Source organism: Littorina saxatilis, linkage group LG15 (genome assembly GCF_037325665.1).
Source record: "Littorina saxatilis isolate snail1 linkage group LG15, US_GU_Lsax_2.0, whole genome shotgun sequence".
Lineage (NCBI taxonomy): Eukaryota > Metazoa > Mollusca > Gastropoda > Littorinimorpha > Littorinidae > Littorina > Littorina saxatilis.
This window is the reverse complement of record NC_090259.1, coordinates 49135625-49158442: the sequence shown is the minus strand read 5'-3', so window position 1 is coordinate 49158442 and position 22818 is coordinate 49135625. Positions and strand designations below refer to the sequence as shown.

The following is a 22818-nucleotide window of genomic DNA, read 5'->3' as shown; positions in this document are numbered from 1 at the left end:
GTTTCTGTCCACAGCTAAAGCTTTCATAACACAAAAATGGCTATATATGAAAGCTAAGACAGTATTTGTTACATTTTAACAGTGTGTACCCCGAGTTTCTGCTGCAAACAAAAAATAATAGCAAAACCTCAAAGTATGTGTGAGTCCCCTAATATGGACCACCTTCAACAAATCGAAGACAATTTTTTTTTTTTCTTCTTCAGCGTTCGACGAATGATGTCGACACAACCATATTTGTCGGTGATGCGTAGACACTCGGTTCTCACCTCACCCTGAAGGTCAGTGTCTTCCGTCTTCGGTAGGCCTTCGTGGGTGTGATTTTGGACTTTTCCTTGTCCTAGACAAGTTTCCTCACACGGTTATCGGCCCTTATCTGGCCGGGTTTGACTTCCGAGTGTCCTTCTCCTAGGAAAGCTGCCTATCAGGGCTGACGAGTCTTTCCAACCCGGCGCTTGTGAAAGCAGCAAAAACATGGGGCATCTTCATCCGCTAAAACAGCCGTTGGGAGCTCCTCGTCCGCCTGTTTTACCGTTGGGATGTGAGACTAAGGGTCCTCTTCCGCCTTCACAGCCGTTGGGAGTACACTCTCCTCATCCGCCTGGTCAGCCGTTGGGACGTAGAGTCTTTGTAGGTAACCCATACCTGGGGGTTTGGTTCATGGGCGCCAGGGCGTGTCCACGCACCGGTGGGCCTGCACTGCCGCATGTTCGGGGCCAAACCTCCTCCGCGCCCTTGCAATTCTGCCTGGGGACATAAGGCCCCCAGTTACCACCCAACACCTCGTGGAGGGTTGCTTTAAAGCTTGCATAGGACTTGTTGTGGAGAGGCTTACTGGCAGGGAGAGACTTACGCAAGGCTGCTCTCTTTTTCGCCGGTGCTGCAAGCAGCTTGGCTAGCCGGCGGTGAAGGCTGAAAGCGGGATGTGACAAGCACATGTATGTATGCCAACACGCTGCGGGCGCATCACACAACCATTCGTTGGGCCGAAGACAATTAAAACTAAAGGCAATTTTAATTTATTCATTAAGAAGCTTGCTGAAAATAACCTATAACTAGCCCTCGAGATGTAAAAAAAATATAACAAATAGTCTTTTTTTCGTGGAAGTTGATAATTTCACTTATTTTCACTCTGTTTTTGATAAGCTTCTTTAGTTTCCTGGTGTGCTTCAAATAATGCTCTCATCAACCCGAAACAGCTAAATCTAAAGCATATTTGAATTAGTCTGATTTGCACACTAAGTTGTATCATGTTATTTTGAAGTATAGGGGGCGTTTTACAGTGATTCGTGAAGGCCGCCTAGGCTCCTAATATGGACCATTTGTGATTTTTTCTGTATTTAATTTTTGCTGAAGGTCTATCAAAGCTATTTCACTCTAATTAGGCCTAACGGTTAAACTAAGAGAGAAGGACTACCAACCACAAAATGAAACTTCTTCGCAAGAAAACAAGCTAGTTATCAGCAATAAACAAAAAGTGGTCCATATTAGGGGCCCTTCCCCTACCTCTGTACGGTGACACAGTCTCTTTAGTACGTACTCTTGCACTGTTATTGCCTCGTTTCAACCAACTGTTCAGTTTGACGTGACAAAACACACAGGGAGTATAAACAAGACTCGGTATGATGCGGGTTGTGAAAATCATTGGTTGGAATGTTCAAAATAGTGCCAATAGTTCACTGAACAGAAATAGCAAAGATGATGGCGTAAAATGGAATGACGTGCGAACGTGACGTGAGCTGACAATAAATATCACTAAGAGTGACGTAACATCATGGCATGACGCACAGTATCACAGTGAGTACCATCATACAACATCGCAAGGCAACACACACATGTCAAGATCATCACTGACACAATAACTATGATGATGGTGTGTGATAGCACATCAGTGTGCATGACATGACGCCATACGACGTGACACACACTGACACCGAGTGACATGACGCCATACGACGTGACACACAGTGACAACGAGTGACATGATGCGCACTGACACATACATATGATGACGATGTGTCATATAACAACATAGACAAGACGCCATGTGACATGACACACGCTGACACATGGTGACATGACACACTGACACATGGTGACATGACACACACTGACACATGGTGACATGACACACACTGACACATGGTGACATGACACACACTGACACATGGTGACATGCCACTCCGACACAGGGTGACATGACACACACTGACACAGGGTGACATGACACACACTGACACATGGTGACATGACACACACTGACACATGGTGGCATGACACACACTGACACATGGTGACATGACACACAATTACACATGGTGACATGACACACACTGACGTGACACATGGTGACATGACACACACTGACACATGGTGACATGACACACACTGACACATGGTGACATGACACACACTGACACATGGTGACATGACACACACTGACACATGGTGACCTGACACATGGTGGCATGACACACACTGACACATGGTGACATGACACACAATTACACATGGTGACATGACACACACTGACGTGACACATGGTGACATGACACACACTGACACATGGTGACATGACACACACTGACACATGGTGACATGACACACTGACACATGGTGACATGACACACACTGACACATGGTGACATGACACACACTGACACATGGTGACATGACAGTTAGGACACAACACAACCCCAGCCCCAGGCATCCTCGGCTGTCTCTCCCATGACCTCTGGCGGCGGCTCCTTGAACTCACTGGCGAAGTATAACCTGGAACACAAATGTATGCGTTGTAGCGTTTGCAATACACTTGCTGCATAAACCCACCAACTGACGTCATAAAGTTTGACTTGATAAAAACACTAAGTCCAGGGGCGGATCAGTTCATTTTATGGGGGGGGTTTCCAAAAGTATATTGTGAAGATATGGGTGTGAAGGCGCGAAGCGCCTAGCTTGCTAGGGGGGTCCGGAGGCATGCACCCCCGAAAAATTTTGAAAAAAAGGATGCAAAATGGTGCAATCTGGTGCATTCTGAGGATGATCATTACCAGTTTCAGGCAGCAGATTTTGTCACTGATTAATACCCCAAAAATTGAAACTCAACCCCAAAAAACACACAAAATTTTTTTTTTTTTTTTGGCTGGGGGGGGGGGGGGGGTCCGGAAACCCCAGAACCCCCCCCCCCCCCTCTCGTCCGCCCCTGAAGTCGGTAACCGTCCACACCTAGTTCATCACCACGTCATGTCCCAAACAGACACTAGTTCATCACCACGTCATGTCCCAAACAGACACTAGTTCATCACCACGTCATGTCCCAAACAGACACTAGTTCATCACCACGTCATGTCCCAAACAGACACTAGTTAATCACCACGTCATGTCCCAAACAGACACTAGTTCATCACCACGTCATGTCCCAAACAGACACTAGTTCATCACCACGTCATGTCCCAAACAGACACTAGTTCATCACCACGTCATGTCCCAAACAGACACTAGTTCATCACCACGTCATGTCCCAAACAGACACTAGTTCATCACCACGTCATGTCCCAAACAGACACTAGTTCATCACCACGTCATGTCCCAAACAGACACTAGTTCATCACCACGTCATGTCCCAAACAGACACTAGTTCATCACCACGTCATGTCCCAAACAGACACTAGTTCATCACCACGTCATGTCCCAAACAGACACTAGTTCATCACCACGTCATGTCCCAAACAGACACTAGTTCATCACCACGTCATGTCCCAAACAGACACTAGTTCATCACCACGTCATGTCCCAAACAGACACTAGTTCATCACCACGTCATGTCCCAAACAGACACTAGTTCATCACCACGTCATGTCCCAAACAGACACTAGTTCATCACCACGTCATGTCCCAAACAGACACTAGTTCATCACCACGTCATGTCCCAAACAGACACTAGTTCATCACCACGTCATGTCCCAAACAGACACTAGTTCATCACCACGTCATGTCCCAAACAGACACTAGTTCATCACCACGTCATGTCCCAAACAGACACTAGTTCATCACCACGTCATGTCCCAAACAGACACTAGTTCATCACCACGTCATGTCCCAAACAGACACTAGTTCATCACCACGTCATGTCCCAAACAGACACTAGTTCATCACCACGTCATGTCCCAAACAGACACTAGTTCATCACCACGTCATGTCCCAAACAGACACTAGTTCATCACCACGTCATGTCCCAAACAGACACTAGTTCATCACCACGTCATGTCCCAAACAGACACTAGTTCATCACCACGTCATGTCCCAAACAGACACTAGTTCATCACCACGTCATGTCCCAAACAGACACTAGTTCATCACCACGTCATGTCCCAAACAGACACTAGTTCATCACCACGTCATGTCCCAAACAGACACTAGTTCATCACCACGTCATGTCCCAAACAGACACTAGTTCATCACCACGTCATGTCCCAAACAGACACTAGTTCATCACCACGTCATGTCCCAAACAGACACTAGTTCATCACCACGTCATGTCCCAAACAGACACTAGTTCATCACCACGTCATGTCCCAAACAGACACTAGTTCATCACCACGTCATGTCCCAAACAGACACTAGTTCATCACCACGTCATGTCCCAAACAGACACTAGTTCATCACCACGTCATGTCCCAAACAGACACTAGTTCATCACCACGTCATGTCCCAAACAGACACTAGTTCATCACCACGTCATGTCCCAAACAGACACTAGTTCATCACCACGTCATGTCCCAAACAGACACTAGTTCATCACCACGTCATGTCCCAAACAGACACTAGTTCATCACCACGTCATGTCCCAAACAGACACTAGTTCATCACCACGTCATGTCCCAAACAGACACTAGTTCATCACCACGTCATGTCCCAAACAGACACTAGTTCATCACCACGTCATGTCCCAAACAGACACTAGTTCATCACCACGTCATGTCCCAAACAGACACTAGTTCATCACCACGTCATGTCCCAAACAGACACTAGTTCATCACCACGTCATGTCCCAAACAGACACTAGTTCATCACCACGTCATGTCCCAAACAGACACTAGTTCATCACCACGTCATGTCCCAAACAGACACTAGTTCTGGGGACAGAAACACCAAGTAGCATAACCGTCCGTTTGCAACTTTTGGAGGCCATTTTAGATGCCGATTTCATTCTTTGTTTGACAATATCCGCACAGTGATCGTATCTTACCTGACACAGGAGAGGTTGTACTGTCCGGAGTGAGAGTTGATGACGGTGTCCACCCGATCATCGTTCACCCCGGCTTCACTCTCCGGAGTCACGTTGTACCGTACTGTCTCCATTCCAAGCACCGGCGTTCCTGCAAAAAGTTAATCAGTTACCGTACTGTCTCCATTCCAAGCACCGGCGTTCCTGCAAAAAGTTAATCAGTTACCGTACTGTCTCCATTCCAAGCACCGGCGTTCCTGCAAAAAGTTCACCAGTTACCGTACTGTCTCCATTCCATGTGTTTGTTGTTGTTGTTTGTTTGTTTGTGTGTTAGTAGAACTTTTGTACAATGTCACAATGTAGTCAAAACTTGAAACAGAAATGTGTTCGAAAGTGGAAGGCTGTCCTGAATTGAGCCCGAAGTTGACTTTGTCAAAGACTTCGCAAAGTCGTTTTACCGAAAACTCAGTGCCAAAGCTTCATGCAGCGAGCTTCGTGAAGTCACACACACACACACACACACACACACACACACACACACACACACACACACACACACACACACACACACACACACACACACACACACACACACACACACACACACACACAGCGCCCACTTAATTCCATGCTGCAGAGTGGGAGTGAGATTACCCGTGGCGTTGAGCCAGGTGATGACGCGCTGCATGTTCTTGGAGAAGGTCTCGAAGCTCCTGCTGTAGGCTACGGTCTTGGTGGGCACGAAGAGGCGCGTAGTGAGCTGCGTGGAGCTGTACAGGGCGGGGGCGTCGGGCTTCTGGTCCTTGATGTAGAATACGCGCAGGATCTTCACGTAGCGAGACTCCGTCAGGGCCTGCGTCTCCGTGAACCCCGCACTCTTTGGGTCTACTTTGAACGTACCGGCTGCAGCAGAACAGATAGGGGTTATTCTGTGTACCAATGGAAACCATGTTACGAAGTTGACATTTTTGTACGTACTGATACATTTTAACCATTCATATTGATTTCATTAATAAGAACTGGTCCCATATTATATCCTTGGCCTGCAGATAAAGAATTAGAAATACTTGCACATTTTGTTTGTCTACGTTCAGTAAATTCTTTCTTTCTTTTTTTTCTTTATTTGGTGTTTAACGTCGTTTTTAACCATTCAAGGTTATATCGCGACGGGGAAAGGGGGGAGATGGGATAGGGGAAAGGGGGGAGATGGGATAGAGCCACTTGTTAATTGTTTCTTGTTCACAAAAGCACTAATCAAAAAATTGCTCCAGGGGCTTGCAACGTAGTACAATATATGACCTTACTGGGAGAATGCAAGTTTCCAGTACAAAGGACTTAACATTTCTTACATACTGCTTGACTAAAATCTTTACAAACATTGACTATATCCTATACAAGAAACACTTAAGGGTAAAAGGAGAAACAGAACCGTTAGTCGCCTCTTACGACATGCTGGGTAGCATCGGGTAAATTCTTTCTCGTCCCAACCAATATGGGACTCCCCCTAACCCGCGGGGGGTGTTCAGTAAATTACAAGGGTGTCAAAGTACATCAACCCGCGGGGGGTGTTCAGTAAATTACAAGGGTGTCAAAGTACATCAACCCGCGGGGGGTGTTCAGTAAATGACAAGGGTGTCAAAGTACATCAACCCGCGGGGGGTGTTCAGTAAATGACAAGGGTGTCAAAGTACATCAACCCGCGGGGGGTGTTCAGTAAATGACAAGGGTGTCAAAGTACATCAACCCGCGGGGGGTGTTCAGTAAATGACAAGGGTGTCAAAGTACATCAACCCGCGGGGGGTGTTCAGTAAATGACAAGGGTGTCAAAGTACATCAACCCGCGGGGGGGGTTCAGTAAATGACAAGGGTGTCAAAGTACATCAACCCGCGGGGGGTGTTCAATAAATGACAAGGGTGTCAAAGTACATCAACCCGCGGGGGGTGTTCAATAAATGACAAGGGTGTCAAAGTACATCAACCCGCGGGGGGTGTTCAATAAATGACAAGGGTGTCAAAGTACATCAACCCGCGGGGGGTGTTCAATAAATGACAAGGGTGTCAAAGTACATCAACCCGCGGGGGGTGTTCAATAAATGACAAGGGTGTCAAAGTACATCAACCCGCGGGGGGTGTTCAGTAAATGACAAGGGTGTCAAAGTACATCAACCCGCGGGGGGTGTTCAGTAAATGACAAGGGTGTCAAAGTACATCAACCCGCGGGGGGTGTTCAATAAATGACAAGGGTGTCAAAGTACATCAACCCGCGGGGGGTGTTCAATAAATGACAAGGGTGTCAAAGTACATCAACCCGCGGGGGGTGTTCAGTAAATGACAAGGGTGTCAAAGTACATCAACCCGCGGGGGGTGTTCAATAAATGACAAGGGTGTCAAAGTACATCAACCCGCGGGGGGTGTTCAGTAAATGACAAGGGTGTCAAAGTACATCAACCCGCGGGGGGTGTTCAGTAAATGACAAGGGTGTCAAAGTACATCAACCCGCGGGGGGTGTTCAATAAATGACAAGGGTGTCAAAGTACATCAACCCGCGGGGGGTGTTCAATAAATGACAAGGGTGTCAAAGTACATCAACCCGCGGGGGGTGTTCAGTAAATGACAAGGGTGTCAAAGTACATCAACCCGCGGGGGGTGTTCAATAAATGACAAGGGTGTCAAAGTACATCAACCCGCGGGGGGTGTTCAGTAAATGACAGGGGTGTCAAAGTACATCAACCCGCGGGGGGTGTTCAGTAAATGACAAGGGTGTCAAAGTACATCAACCCGCGGGGGGTGTTCAGTAAATGACAAGGGTGTCAAAGTACATCAACCCGCGGGGGGTGTTCAGTAAATGACAAGGGTGTCAAAGTACATCAACCCGCGGGGGGTGTTCAGTAAATGACAAGGGTGTCAAAGTACATCAACCCGCGGGGGGTGTTCAGTAAATGACAAGGGTGTCAAAGTACATCAACCCGCGGGGGGTGTTCAGTAAATGACATGGGTGTCAAAGTACATCAACCCGCGGGGGGTGTTCAGTAAATGACAAGGGTGTCAAAGTACATCAACCCGCGGGGGGTGTTCAGTAAATGACAAGGGTGTCAAAGTACATCAACCCGCGGGGGGTGTTCAGTAAATGACAAGGGTGTCAAAGTACATCAACTTCGTAACATGGAATACAAAGGTTGTGACACGGATTCGAACACTAACAATTATTTTTTTAAAAAAGGAAAAGAAAAAGAGAAAAAAAACATATAATTTGGTGTTTTTTGTGAATGCCTGTATCATTATCTAACTGGAGTATTACTATAAAATTAAAGAGAATACATTCTAGTTGCCATTTTATATACGTTATAATAATTTAACGGACTGAAAACGCATGTCACAAAATGGTACACTGCTCTGGAGAATAACCCATAGTGAAGGCTTAAAGACGATCCTAACTTGAGTACCATAGTGAAGGCTTAAAGACGATCCTAACTTGAGTACCATAGTGAAGGCTTAGAGACGATCCTAACTTGAGTACCATAGTGAAGGCTTAAAGACGATCCTAACTTGAGTACCATAGTGAAGGCTTCAAGACGATCATAACTTGAGTACCATAGTGAAGGCTTAAAGACGATCCTAACTTGAGTACCATAGTGAAGGCTTAAAGACGATCCTAACTTGAGTACCATAGTGAAGGCTTCAAGACGATCCTAACTTGAGTACCATAGTGAAGGCTTAAAGACGATCCTAACTTGAGTACCATAGTGAAGGCTTAGAGACGATCCTAACTTGAGTACCATAGTGAAGGCTTAGAGACGATCCTAACTTGAGTACCATAGTGAAGGCTTAAAGACGATCCTAACTTGAGTACCATAGTGAAGGCTTAAAGACGATCGTAACTTGAGTACCATAGTGAAGGCTTAAAGACGATCCTAACTTGAGTACCATAGTGAAGGCTTAAAGACGATCCTAACTTGAGTACCATAGTGAAGGCTTAAAGACGATCCTAACTTGAGTACCATAGTGAAGGCTTAAAGACGATCCTAACTTGAGTACCATAGTGAAGGCTTAAAGACGATCCTAACTTGAGTACCATAGTGAAGGCTTAAAGACGATCCTAACTTGAGTACCATAGTGAAGGCTTAAAGACGATCCTAACTTGAATACCATAGTGAAGGCTTAAAGACGATCCTAACTTGAGCCCGACATCGACTTGGCCAAGTGTTCTCACCTACTTGAGTACCATAGTGCCATGCAGCCAGCAGGTGAGCTGTAGAAGTAAAGTACGCCCAATTCTTCTTCTTCTTCTTCCTCTTCTTCTTCTTCTTCTTCTTCTTCTTCTTCTTCTTCTTCTTCTTCTTCTTCTTCTTCTTCTTCTTCTTCTTCTTCCTTCATGGGCTGAAACTCCCACGTTCACTCATGTTTTTGCACGAGTGGGTTTTTACGTGTATGACCGTTTTTACCCCACCATTCAGGCAGCCTTACGCCGCTTTCGGGGAAAGCATGCTGGGTATTTTTGTGTTTCTATAACCCACCGAACTCTGACATGGATTACAGGATCTTTTCCGTGCGCACTTGGTCTTGTGCTTGTGTGTACACACGAAGGGGGTTAAGGCACTAGCAGGTCTGCACATAAGTTGACCTGGGAGATCGGACAAATCTCCACCCTTAACCCACCAGGCGGCCGTGGCCGGGATTTGAACTCACGACCTTCCGATTAGGAGGCCGATGTCTTATCCACTAGACCACAGCGCATAATTCATTTGAGGCTTAGGATATTGGACACCGTAATAGGATATAGTGTCCGCCGTGAAAAATAACAATATCAGTCAATTGCCAACACACTCAAATGGAGAAAAAAAGTTTCGACCTGCCTGTCGACGATTTTCACACGTGAGTTTTGGCAAAGGACTAGCTGTTGTTGAGACATTTAATATCAGACACTAACTCTGTAGCTGCTATAGCTTTCCAGTGGGAATAAGGCAACCTGGATTTCCAGGCATAGACACAATAAAGTACAGAAAATGAAGTTTTACAAAAGAGTAGGTGATGATATGTGTGTGGCAGAGCTGCAGTACTTACTTCCCCCTTGTCTCTCAGTCTTCAGCGTGACGGACTGGAAGTTGACCACTCTCGTGTTCTGCACACAACACGCAACTTTGATTATAATCACACCGTTCGCGCGTGTGGAAAAGGAACACCGGTGTAGAATCTTACGAACACGTAAAGGCACAGGACAAATGTTTATTAGAACTGTGGACTATTGAAGTGAATCTTGCCAAAAGCAATTCTGTTATAACATCCTGTGCTATTTATACAGCTAGACCTTGATAAATCTAAGCTTAGCGTGTTGTGTATCAAGCCTGCAGACCATGCACGTGATAGACCTTGATAAATCTAAGCTTAGCGTGTTGTGTATCAAGCCTGCAGACCATGCACGTGATAGACCTTGATAAATCTAAGCTTAGCGTGTTGTGTATCAAGCCTGCAGACCATGCACGTGATAGACCTTGATAAATCTAAGCTTAGCGTGTTGTGTATCAAGCCTGCAGACCATGCACGTGATAGACCTTGATAAATCTAAGCTTAGCGTGTTGTGTATCAAGCCTGCAGACCATGCACGTGATAGACCTTGATAAATCTAAGCTTAGCGTGTTGTGTATCAAGCCTGCAGACCATGCACGTGATAGACCTTGATAAATCTAAGCTTAGCGTGTTGTGTATCAAGCCTGCAGGCCATGCACGTGATAGACCTTGATAAATCTAAGCTTAGCGTGTTGTACATCCAGCCTGCAGACCATGCACGTGATAGACCTTGATAAATCTAAGCTTAGCGTGTTGTGTATCAAGCCTGCAGACCATGCACGTGATAGACCTTGATAAATCTAAGCTTAGCGTGTTGTGTATCAAGCCTGCAGACCATGCACGTGATAGACCTTGATAAATCTAAGCTTAGCGTGTTGTGTATCAAGCCTGCAGACCATGCACGTGATAGACCTTGATAAATCTAAGCTTAGCGTGTTGTGTATCAAGCCTGCAGACCATGCACGTGATAGACCTTGATAAATCTAAGCTTAGCGTGTTGTGTATCAAGCCTGCAGACCATGCACGTGATAGACCTTGATAAATCTAAGCTTAGCGTGTTGTGTATCAAGCCTGCAGACCATGCACGTGATAGACCTTGATAAATCTAAGCTTAGCGTGTTGTGTATCAAGCCTGCAGACCATGCACGTGATAGACCTTGATAAATCTAAGCTTAGCGTGTTGTGTATCAAGCCTGCAGACCATGCACGTGATAGACCTTGATAAATCTAAGCTTAGCGTGTTGTGTATCAAGCCTGCAGACCATGCACGTGATAGACCTTGATAAATCTAAGCTTAGCGTGTTGTGTATCAAGCCTGCAGACCATGCACGTGATAGACCTTGATAAATCTAAGCTTAGCGTGTTGTGTATCAAGCCTGCAGACCATGCACGTGATAGACCTTGACGAAACAATGTGTAAGCATGTCGACTACAATCAGATAAAGTGAGAAAGGAAAGAAGCTTGCACCGCCCAGAATAGCCACATGCGTTGCATGGACGCAGAAAAGGAACAATAACCAACCAACCGACACGCACATCTTACAGAAAGACCCGGATAAACTACGTCACTTCACATATGTGAGGACTGACTGTACACAGAGTAATTCAGAGACTCACGTGGTGAGCTGTCATTCAGAGCGCGGCCTGTGTCACTGTGCGAGAGAGAAACAACGAGACTCACGTGCTGAGCTTTCAGCCAGAGCGCGGCCGGTGCCACTGTGCGAGAGAGAAACAACGAGACTCACGTGCTGAGCTTTCAGCCAGAGCGCGGCCTGTGTCACTGTGCGAGAGAGAAACAACGAGACTCACGTGCTGAGCTTTCAGCCAGAGCGCGGCCTGTGCCACTGTGCGAGAGAAGGGAGCGAACCTGACCCTGATGCCCATCCCATCAGGACTCTGGTAGAACTCCGGGACCTGGTCGTAGTACGCTGCAACAGTCACACGCCATCTTGTTAACTTGGCTGTTACATCTACATAACTATGACAGACACACCATCTTGTTTCAAGTTTGTTTTGTTTGTTTGCTTAACGCCCAGCCGACCACGAAGGGCCATATCAGGGCGGTGCTGCTTTGACATATAACGCCGACACACCATCTTGTTGAGTTGGCTGTTACATCTACATGACAGACAAACACCATCTTGTTAAGTTGGCTGTTACATCTACATAACAGACACACACCATCTTGTTAAGTTGGCTGTTACATCTACATAACAGACCCACACCATCTTGTTAAGTTGGCTGTTACATCTACATAACAGACACCTCTCATTTCACACGGAGGTCAATGAACACATGGATTGCCCGCACCCCAATCCACCCCCTGACCCCCACCCTCCACCCTCCACCCTCCATCAACCCTACCACCCACCCCCCTTCCACCACCGAATATCCTAGTGGCGAAGAGAAAGACGCGGTTGGCCTTGCCCGCCTCCACCCACACCCATATGCCAAACCCCCAACCCCCCCCCCCCCCCCCCCCCACACACACACACACACACACACACACACACACACACACACACACACACACGACTGACCAACTCTGTCAAAGGCGGGCTGGCCGACGACGTAGAATATCCTAGTAGCGAAGAGGAAGACGCGGTTGGCCTTGCCGACCTCCGACCAGAGGGTTTTCTCCGTGTTAACCTCCTCGTCACGATCCGACTCCAGTGCCTTCAGCGCGATCGTCTCCACGCTCAGGATCTTGCCTGCAATCACAGCAAGGGATGGAAAGTTAGGCCTTGTCCACATTGGATTCACACTGGAAGGGGACCGACATAACCCAAGCTGCCTTTGCCAAGTACATGCCCAGCAGCTTGTTTTGTGTCTGGTTTTTTTTAACCTCAAGCATCGCAAAAGTACAAGTAAGCCTACAAGAAGTTTGGCGCTGTTATCGATGGAGGGGGAAAGGGGGGGGAGGAGGGAAAGGGGATGGGGAAGAGGGGGTGAGAAGGGATGAGAGACAGAGCTAGAAAGAGACGGAAGAGAGAGAGAGAGAGAGAGAGAGAGAGAGAGAGAGAGAGAGAGAGAGAGAGAGAGAGAGAGAGAGAGAGAGAGAGAGAGAAGGGGAGGAAGAAAGGGCGAGAGGGGGCGGAACAGAGGAGAGGGAGACAGAGGCGCGATTGACATAGCCAACTCGTCTGACATCAGATCACGTTCACTCACAAGGGAAACAACTCAGTGAGTTACCCACACAGTAGACCACATTTGATTATTTTAACACACCTGTTTTTGCAAAGTGAAGGCAGTCCGTCTTCGTGGTAGCATCATTTTTAAAGCAGAATATTACCTTGGAAGCGATCTGAGGGCCTTTTAACAATAACAAAACATTATTAACAGTGCAATAACACACATTTCAAATAATAACACATTGCACTATTGCACGACACAAGGTCCTGTGGGGTTATCCGTCTAACCGCTTACCTGGGAGAGGTTTTAAAAACTTACCTGTGAGAGGTTTTAACAGCTAATTACCTGGGAGAGGTTTTAACAGCTTACCTGGGAGAGATTTTAACGGCTTACCTGGGAGAGGTTTTAACGGCTTACCTGGGAGAGGTTCTCACGGCTTACCTGAGAGAGGTTTTAACGGCTTACCTGGGAAAGATTGTAATGGCTTACCTGGGAGAGGTTTTAACGGCTTACCTGGGAGAGGTTCTCACGGCTTACCTGAGAGACGTTTAACGTCGTACCTGAGAGAGGTTTTAACGGCTTACCTTGAAGAGGTTCTAACGGCTTACCTGGGAGATATTTTAATGGCTTATCTGGGAGGGGTTTTAACAGCTTATCTGGGAGTATTTTAACGGCTTACCTGGGAGTATTTTAACGCCTTACCTGGGAGTATTTTAACAGCTTGCCTGGGAGAGGTTCTAACGGCTTACCTGGGAGAGGTTTTATTGGTTTACCTGGGAGTATTTTAACGGCTTACCTGGGATATTTTAATGGCTTACCTGGGAGTATTTTATCGACTTATCTGGGAGAGGTTTTAATGGCTTACTTGGGAGTATTTTAACGGCTTACATGGGAGTATTTTAAAGGCTTACCTGGGAGTATTTTAACGGCTTACCTGGGAGTATTTTAACGGCTTACCTGGGAGTATTTTAAAGGCTTACCTGGGAGTATTATTTTAACGGCTTACCTGGGAGAGGTTTTTGTGCCAGGTGGTGGTTGAGTTTCTCCACGGTGACTGGCAGCGTGTCGAAGGACGCGAAGATCTGTTCGGGGTTGACACGCATGGCTGCCGGCTTGACGTTGGACAGACCAGCCGCCAGGTTGCCCGAGGTGTGTTGAGGCAGCACGGTGATGTAGGCTAGCTGCTGGGTGGGCACGCTGGTGTCTGTCTTGGGCATCAGCCACAGTCTGTAACGTCAAGGGAAAGCCATGCAATATATATGTGACACGGTGATGCGGTAGTCTCCCTTTCACGGCATTGAAGAGTGACCTTGACCTACCTGAGCCCCTTCATGTAGATGTTCTTGCCGTGAGAGGAGAAATGCTGCAGACACTGGTCGGGGTCAAGGCTGTAGTCCGGCATGTTCAGCTTGTGGTCAACCGTCTCACACTTGACCGCATTGAACTTGGGCATCCCCCGCAGCCATTGGTTGGCCTGCTCCACCAGCGACCTATCAGTGACAGGCAAGATGAATATTGATGAGTTCATTGCAGTCTTACAACTGCGGTCTTCATGAGAGGGAGGTTCTACTGTACCATGGACATGTTATCACGCAGAAAACAATTGTCATTTACAGTCCGCTTAAATTCATTCAGCTGACTCAGACACAAGCAAACATGACTAGGGACTCAAATCTTTCATCTAACCTTGTTTGATTTTCTCCATCACATGACGTTACGACACCATTGATAAGCAGCACTCAAACAGGAGGCGATCATGGTTGTGATGAATATGATTATCTGGGGAATAAGTACACCCGCCCATGGCTTCTTTTAGTATTTATCACATATCGAAGCTAAACTGGATGTGCTTAGGGTGACCCTGAACAGAGGAAAACACGTCCTTCAATTAAACGAAAGCAGGTATCGGTTTGTTTTTCCTGAGTGCCTTTATGAGTGGATACGAATGGATTACTCTACATGCTACCCCCCCCCCCCCCCTGCTCCCCCCCCCCCCCATCCACCCGGGCCCATCCTCTGCATGGTTTCACAACGGCCCCACACCCCTTTAACCCCCCCCCCCCCCCCCTCCTCCCCCCAACAACAGACATACTGAGATACCCAGACACCGATACACAAACACAAAAACACAGGCTCACACACAATATAAAACTCACAACAAGTTTGGATTAACAACTACTTACTGAAACTCAGCGTATTTGGGCTCAGCGCCTTCGATGCTGACGCCGAAGCATTGCGGCAAAAAGTCGATGTAGGTCAAGGGGGGCGACTCCTCTTCGATTTCGTCTGCATTGATTGTAAGGATTGCGGGACTTGCACCTTCTGTCGTCTCTTGTGTCGTCTGCTCAGACGCATCTGTGGGGACATCTTCCATTTCTTCAACATCTTCCATTTCGGCCTCAGTTTGCGGTGACACTGATGCCATCTTTTTGATATGGAACCTGAAAATGACGAAAATGAGAGTCATTATTTATACAGGGGCGGAGCAGTTAAGCCCGAGAGGGGTGGGGGGGGGGGGGGGTGGAGGGGTTGTTACAACCTGGGGTCCAGGGGTCAGTAGAGGCGGGAAACCGTGGCAACGCCCCGTTGGGGGGGTCTGGGGGACAAAGCCCCCCTGAAGCTGAAGAATTTTAGCTATCTTATTAACAATTTGTGGCTTTTCCGTGATTTTAAACAGGATCAACTGGTGTCAGCAGCCACTCATTATTTCTTTTAAAGTTAGTATTAAATAATGGCAATTTATCTTCCATGATATCTGCTCCCGACATCATATAATGGTTAGAAGCAAGACATGTCACATAGGAGTGGCAGTTAAAACTGTACAAAAATGATACTGATTAAAGAATGAACACTTCCCCCGGCTTTACAGACAGAAACAACAACAACAACATTCACAAACTTTTTTTAAATTTTTTATTTTTATTTTTTAAACAGCCAAGTTCTGGAACCCCTGTAACCACCCCCCTAATCCGCCCCTGATATATATATTATATAATACGTAGCCCAGAATCATCCACACACTCACTGACTCGGAATCTCACTCACTCTCTTGTTCATTGTGGATAAAGCATTCAACCACTCACTGAACTCAATAAGATAGAATAACGGATAAATGAATCGGAGAGAAAGAACAGCAAAAGGGGGAAAGGGGGGGGGGGGGGGGGGGGGGTATGGGACAAAATGGAACCGGCCAAAATAACCTTTCTGGGAGGAGAATACTGAGTACAAAAATCAAATAAAAATGTACTTAAAACTTGTAAGTCCTCTCTCTCTCTCTCTCTCTCTCTCTCTCTCTCTCTCTCTCTCTCTCTCTCTCTTATATTTATATTTTTAATGTGCGTCTGTCTTTATATGTTGTATAAAGGACAGGTTGGAAGAATAGGCTTTGCCTAAAACCTTTATCCTTTTGTAATAAAGGTCTGAGTCTGAGTCTCTCTCTCTCTGTCTCATTTCAAGATCATGGTACAATTACCATATAGATACGCTACTATGACACTCTGCTGTCACTAATTGCAGCATAGGGAACGCTCTAACTGCACTAGTTAGTTAAGAAGCACCATACCTTTAGCTTTTACATATAATTGATGAAGTGAGTGCATTCCAGGTATAATGCATTGTGAATACTCCTACCTGTCACCCCATCCCTGCCATTGTTGCTCTTGTTGAAAAGCCAGAAGAATTTTTCTCAGGGTGGCCGTGAGCAAACAAACAAAACCACACAGTGACACAGACTAATAACCGAAACAAATCAAAACAAAGCAAATCAAAAGTGAACAAAGAGAAAATGAATCAAATCATGAGCGGAAGCAAAGCATGAAATGACCAAACAGTACGAAAGAGAAGGGGTGGTGTGGGTCCCACGCGCTTTTTTCCTAGTCTCTCCTTGTGCTTAATTTCCCTCTTTTTCTTTTTTTTTCTTTTCTTTTTACATTTAGTCAAGTTTTGACTAAATGTTTTAACATATAGGGGGAATCGAGACGAGGGTCGTGGTGTATGTGTGTGTGTGTGTGTGTGTGTGTGTGTGTGTGTGTGTGTGTGTGTGTGTGTGTGTATGAGTGTGTGTGTTTGTGTGTGTTTGTGTGTGTGTGTAGAGCCATTCAGAGTAAACTACTGGACCGATCTTTATGAAATTTTACATGAAAGTTCCTGGGTATGATATCCCCAGATGTTTTTTTTCATTTTTTCAATAAATACCTTTGATGATGTCATATCCGGCTTTTTGTAAAGTTGAGGCGGCACTGTCACACCCTCATTTTTTAATCAAATTGATTGAAATTTTGGCCAAGCAATCTTCGACGAAGGCCGGACTTTGGTATTGCATTTCAGCTTGGAGGCTTAAAAATTAGTTAATGACTTTGGTCATTAAAAATCTGAAAATTGTAATTAAAATTATTTTTTTATAAAACGATCCAAAATTACGTTCATCTTATTTTTTATCGTTTTCTGATTTTAAAAACATATAAATATGTTATATTCGGATTAAAAACAAGCTCTGAAAATTAAAAATATAAAAATCATAATTAAAATAAAATATCCGAAATCGATTTAAAAACAATTTCATCTTATTCCTTGTCGGTTCCTGATTCCAAAAACATATAGATATGATATGTTTGGATTAAATACACGCTCAGAAAGTTCAAACGAAGAGAGGTACAGAAAAGCGTGCTATGCAGCACAGCGTAACCACTTCCGCGCTAAACAGGCTCGTCGACTTCACTGCGTTTTGCACGAGCGGCGGACTACGGCCATTGTGAAAAAATGCAGCGCGTTCAGTTTCATTCTGTGAGTTCCACAGCTTGACTAAATGTAGTAATTTCGCCTTACGCGACTTGTTTCTGTTTCCCCTTGTAGATCCCTCTGTTTTAATTTAGTTCCCCATCCCCCACTCCTACATTTTTTCTTCCGTTTAATAATTGTGTTGTCCACCATCTTGAACATGTGTGTCACTTAGTATTGTTACGGTCATGTCCACCATCTTGAACATGTGTGTCACTTAGTACTGTTACGGTCATGTCCACCATCTTGAACATGTGTGTCACTTAGTATTGTTACGGTCATGTCCACCATCTTGAACATGTGTGTCACTTAGTACTGTTACGGTCATGTCCACCATCTTGAACATGTGTGTCACTTAGTATTGTTACGGTCATGTCCACCATCTTGAACATGTGTGTCACTTAGTATTGTTACGGTCATGTCCACCATCTTGAACATGTGTGTCACTTAGTATTGTTACGGTCATGTCCACCATCTTGAACATGTGTGTCACTTAGTACTGTTACGGTCATGTCCACCATCATGAACATGTGTGTCACTTAGTATTGTTACGGTCATGTCCACCATCTTGAACATGTGTGTCACTTAGTATTGTTACGGTCATGTCCACCATCTTGAACATGTGTGTCACTTAGTACTGTTACGGTCATGTCCACCATCTTGAACATGTGTGTAACTTAGTATTGTTACGGTCATGTCCACCATCATGAACATGTGTGTAACTCAGTATTGTTACGGTCATGTCCACCATCATGAACATGTGTGTAACTTAGTATTGTTATGGTCACGTCCACCATCATGAACATGTGTGTAACTTAGTATTGTTACGATCATGTCCACCATCATGAACATGTGTGTAACTTAGTATTGTTACGGTCACGTGAAATAAGCATTTTCTTGAGTTCGTGTCCTAGCTGCATTTTTGTCAATTGTTTCATGTCATGTATTTTAGTGATCGACAAGAAGAAGAAGATGTCATGTATTTTGAATAAAATTGTGTTTAAACCAATCATAGTTTCGGCACGTTTCAGGCTTAGAGTGTTAGCAAAATGTTCACCAGTTACAAGCTCCAGCAAACACTCCTTCTAAAGTGTGAAAATACACTACATTTAGAATGCCTTTGAAGCAGAGATAGAAGCTTGTGAAAAGAGTGAATGAGACGTGGAAGTGGGTACATACATCATAGTATAGACACTCACGGACGATTAGCAATCACGTTTCACAGTTTACTTGGCAAAGATGTAGAGAGCTGAGATCTTGGTGTTCACGTAGCGGTGCTGGCTGGTCTGCTACTCAGGTCACTGAAAACAAAGAGACACACACACTTACACATCAATCAATCAACCAATGAGTCAATCAATCAATCTATCTATCTATCAAGTAATCAACCAATGATGTTTGGAATCAGGAACCGACAAGGAATAAGATGAAATTGTTTTTAAATCGATTTCGGAAATTTAATTTTAATCATAATTTTTTTTCAGAGCTTGTTTTTAATCCGAATATAACATAATTGTATGTTTTTGGAATCAGAACATGATGAAAAATAACATGAACGTAATTTTGGATCGTTTTATGAAAAAAATGTAATTACAATTTTCAGATTTGTAATGACCAAAGTCATTAATTAATTTTTAAGCCTACATGCTGAAATGCATTACCGAAGTCCGGCCTTCGTCGAAGATTGCTTGGCCAAAGTTTCAATCAATTTGATTGAAAAATGAAGGTGTGACAGTGCCGCCTCAACTTTTACAAAAAGCCGGATATGACGTCATCAAAGACATTTATCGGAAAAAAGAAAAAAAAGGTGGGGATATCATACCCGGGAACTCTCATGTAAAATTTCATAAAGATCGGTCCAGTAGTTTACTCTGAATCGCTCTACACACACACACACACACACACACACACAACACACACACACACACACACACACACACACACACACACATACACCACGACCCTCGTCTCGATTCCCCCTCTATGTTAAAACATTTAGTCAAAACTTGACTAAATGTAAAAATAAACGAGTTTCTGTGGATAACATTTAGAAGAACTTTTTTATGGAAAGTTTCATGAAGATCGGTCCAGTATTTTTCTCGAAATCGCTCTACACACACACACACACACACAACGAACACACTGGCACTAAATTGAAAGGTTGGACGGTCTAAAAATCAACAAACACTGTCAGTGCACAGAACAATGAAGAGTAGGTCACTGCCTGACTGACTAGTGAGCTTGTTGGGCCAAGAGTTGGCCCATATTGGAAGTGTTATTGTTGACACTGGCTGTAGCTATCAAATCATACAGAAAATGCGTTGCATTGGTGAACGGGGGCATACACACGCACTTAATGAAGGAACAACACTTTAGTCTCATGCAATAGAAGTTACCAGAACAACGCTTTAGTCTCATGCAATAGAAGTTACCAGAACAATGAGAGCTGTCGCCTGAATCGGTAATCGGTGACAGGTAGGGTCTCAGTGAGAGCACTCTAGCTACAGTCAACGGCTGTGGTGACAGGTAGGGTCTCAGTGAGAGCACTCTAGCTACAGTCAACGGCTGTGGTGACAGGTAGGGTCTCAGTGAGAGCACTCTAGCTACAGTCAACGGCTGTGGTGACAGGTAGGGTCTCAGTGAGAGCACTCTAGCTACAGTCAACGGCTACAGGTGGTGACAGGTAGGGTCTCAGTGAGAGCACTCTAGCTACAGTCAACGGCTACAGGTGGTGACAGGTAGGGTCTCAGTGAGAGCACTCTAGCTACAGTCAACGGCTGTGGTGACTGAAAACTCACAGATCCTGTCTCAGTCTCACAACACTCTCATTAAAAGATAGCTTGCGACTGCTACACACAGAAAGGAGAACAGATAAAAACCTCTCCCTTACGCTTGTAAAACAGAATCAGGGCGTTCGGCGATGTGATCGATTAACGAGCGCTGGCTACACGCGCACGAGAGACATAGCCTACATAGAGACATAGTCACTGAGTCTCTGCTTTCACTCACACTCGACTGTGACAAATACTACAGACCACTCGCACTTTACTTCATACACGAAACGGAAGAAACGAACATATTATTATCATAACATAGGCCTATGAATGAACCTTACTGTCATGCAAGTCTCAGTCTCAGTCAAAGACTCGAAACTGATTCCCAGTAAGAAACACTCACCGAATCCTTGATTAAAATGGAGGACTTGCCTGTTAAGATATGCTGTGTAAAAGGTGTACGGTTCACTGCAAATAGCCTAGTTTTCGTTCCGCTCGAGTCGATCCATTCACTGGAACCTGCACCAGCGTGTCGTGTGTGACGCTGACAGCACGTGGTGGCTCGCTCTGCGCCATTGTTTGGGTGTTGCCAGGCAATATGGACACAATCAACATGGCTCCACCGCGGCTTCCGCGTGTGTGAGTGCAAAAAGCGTTCAGGCTTTTTACTCTCAGCGGCGCCTGACATTGACTCGAAAGGCAGGGCCGGACTACCTAAACATGTACCTCACTTATTTAAAACATTTTTTATTATTGTTTATTTTATGCCGTTTCAGTCATGCAAGGAGCAACCATTGACCCCGCCAGGGGGAACATCCCCCTGGACCACCACTGGCAACCCCCCCTCTTAGTGTGTTGATGTGTCAGCCGAGGATGTGACAGTAAGACTGTGACGATTGGTTTCACTCAGTCTCATCATGTAGATCGGCCCTGGATTTTCTCGTCATTGTGATATATAGGTTCCTTACTTTCAATCAATCAATCAATATGAGGCTTATATCGCGCGTATTCCGTGGGTACAGTTCTAAGCGCAGGGATTATTTAAAAAAAAAATTTATGCAATTTATATTGCGCACATATTCAAGGCGCAGGGATTTATTTATGCCGTGTGAGATGGAATTTTTTTTACACAATACATCACGCATTCACATCGGCCAGCAGATCGCAGCCATTTCGGCGCATATCCTACTTTTCACGGCCTATTATTCCAAGTCACACGGGTATTTTGGTGGACATTTTTATCTATGCCTATACAATTTTGCCAGGAAAGACCCTTTTGTCAATCGTGGGATCTTTAACGTGCACACCCCAATGTAGTGTACACGAAGGGACCTCGGTTTTTCGTCTCATCCGAAAGACTAGCACTTGAACCCACCACCTAGGTTAGGAAAGGGGGGAGAAAATTGCTAACGCCCTGACCCAGGGTCGAACTCGCAACCTCTCGCTTCCGAGCGCAAGTGCGTTACCACTCGGCCACCCAGTCGTTACCACTCGGCCACCCAGTCGTTACCACTCGGCCACCCAGTCCACTTTCTACTCATTGACTTGATCGATTTCAGAGCTCTCTCTCTCTCTCTCTCTCTCTCTCTCTCTCTCTCTCTCTCTCTCTCTCTCTCTCTCTCTCTCTCTCTCTCTCTCTCTGACTCTCTCTCTCTCAGTCTGATGCACCTACACTCAATGCCTCAAATTTAAAAATAATTATAGAACATTTAACAACTGATTAATTACCCGGCCAACCGGCCCAAACATTGACCTGTACAAGTCCAGTCTCTCATATTCTGGCGCCATTATGTAGACCTCCATTCTTGATATAATAAATTACAAATCAATAAAACATCATTCAAGGAA

At 45.3% G+C, this 22818-nt stretch overlaps 1 protein-coding gene across 14 annotated transcripts; it reads right to left on the bottom strand.

Moving 5' to 3' along the window:
- Positions 1-1029: 1029 nt before the first annotated feature.
- Positions 1030-21561, bottom strand: LOC138949537 (uncharacterized). Of its 14 annotated transcripts, none has more exons than XM_070321372.1 (11): positions 21403-21561; positions 19376-19497; positions 15604-15861; positions 14740-14910; positions 14427-14647; positions 12829-12999; positions 12098-12216; positions 10286-10343; positions 5879-6127; positions 5246-5375; positions 1030-2769 (listed from the first exon to the last, which is right to left on the bottom strand). In XM_070321372.1, the coding sequence occupies exons 2-11, from the start codon at positions 19378-19380 to the stop codon at positions 2676-2678; spliced, it is 1476 nt and encodes a 491-aa protein (XP_070177473.1). In that variant the 5' UTR covers positions 19381-19497; positions 21403-21561; the 3' UTR covers positions 1030-2675. The 14 variants fall into 14 exon arrangements, with proteins under 14 accessions (XP_070177473.1, XP_070177478.1, XP_070177482.1 ...); XM_070321377.1 differs by having other exon boundaries at positions 19396-19497; XM_070321381.1 differs by having other exon boundaries at positions 19427-19497.
- Between the last annotated feature and the right edge of the window lie 1257 nt (positions 21562-22818).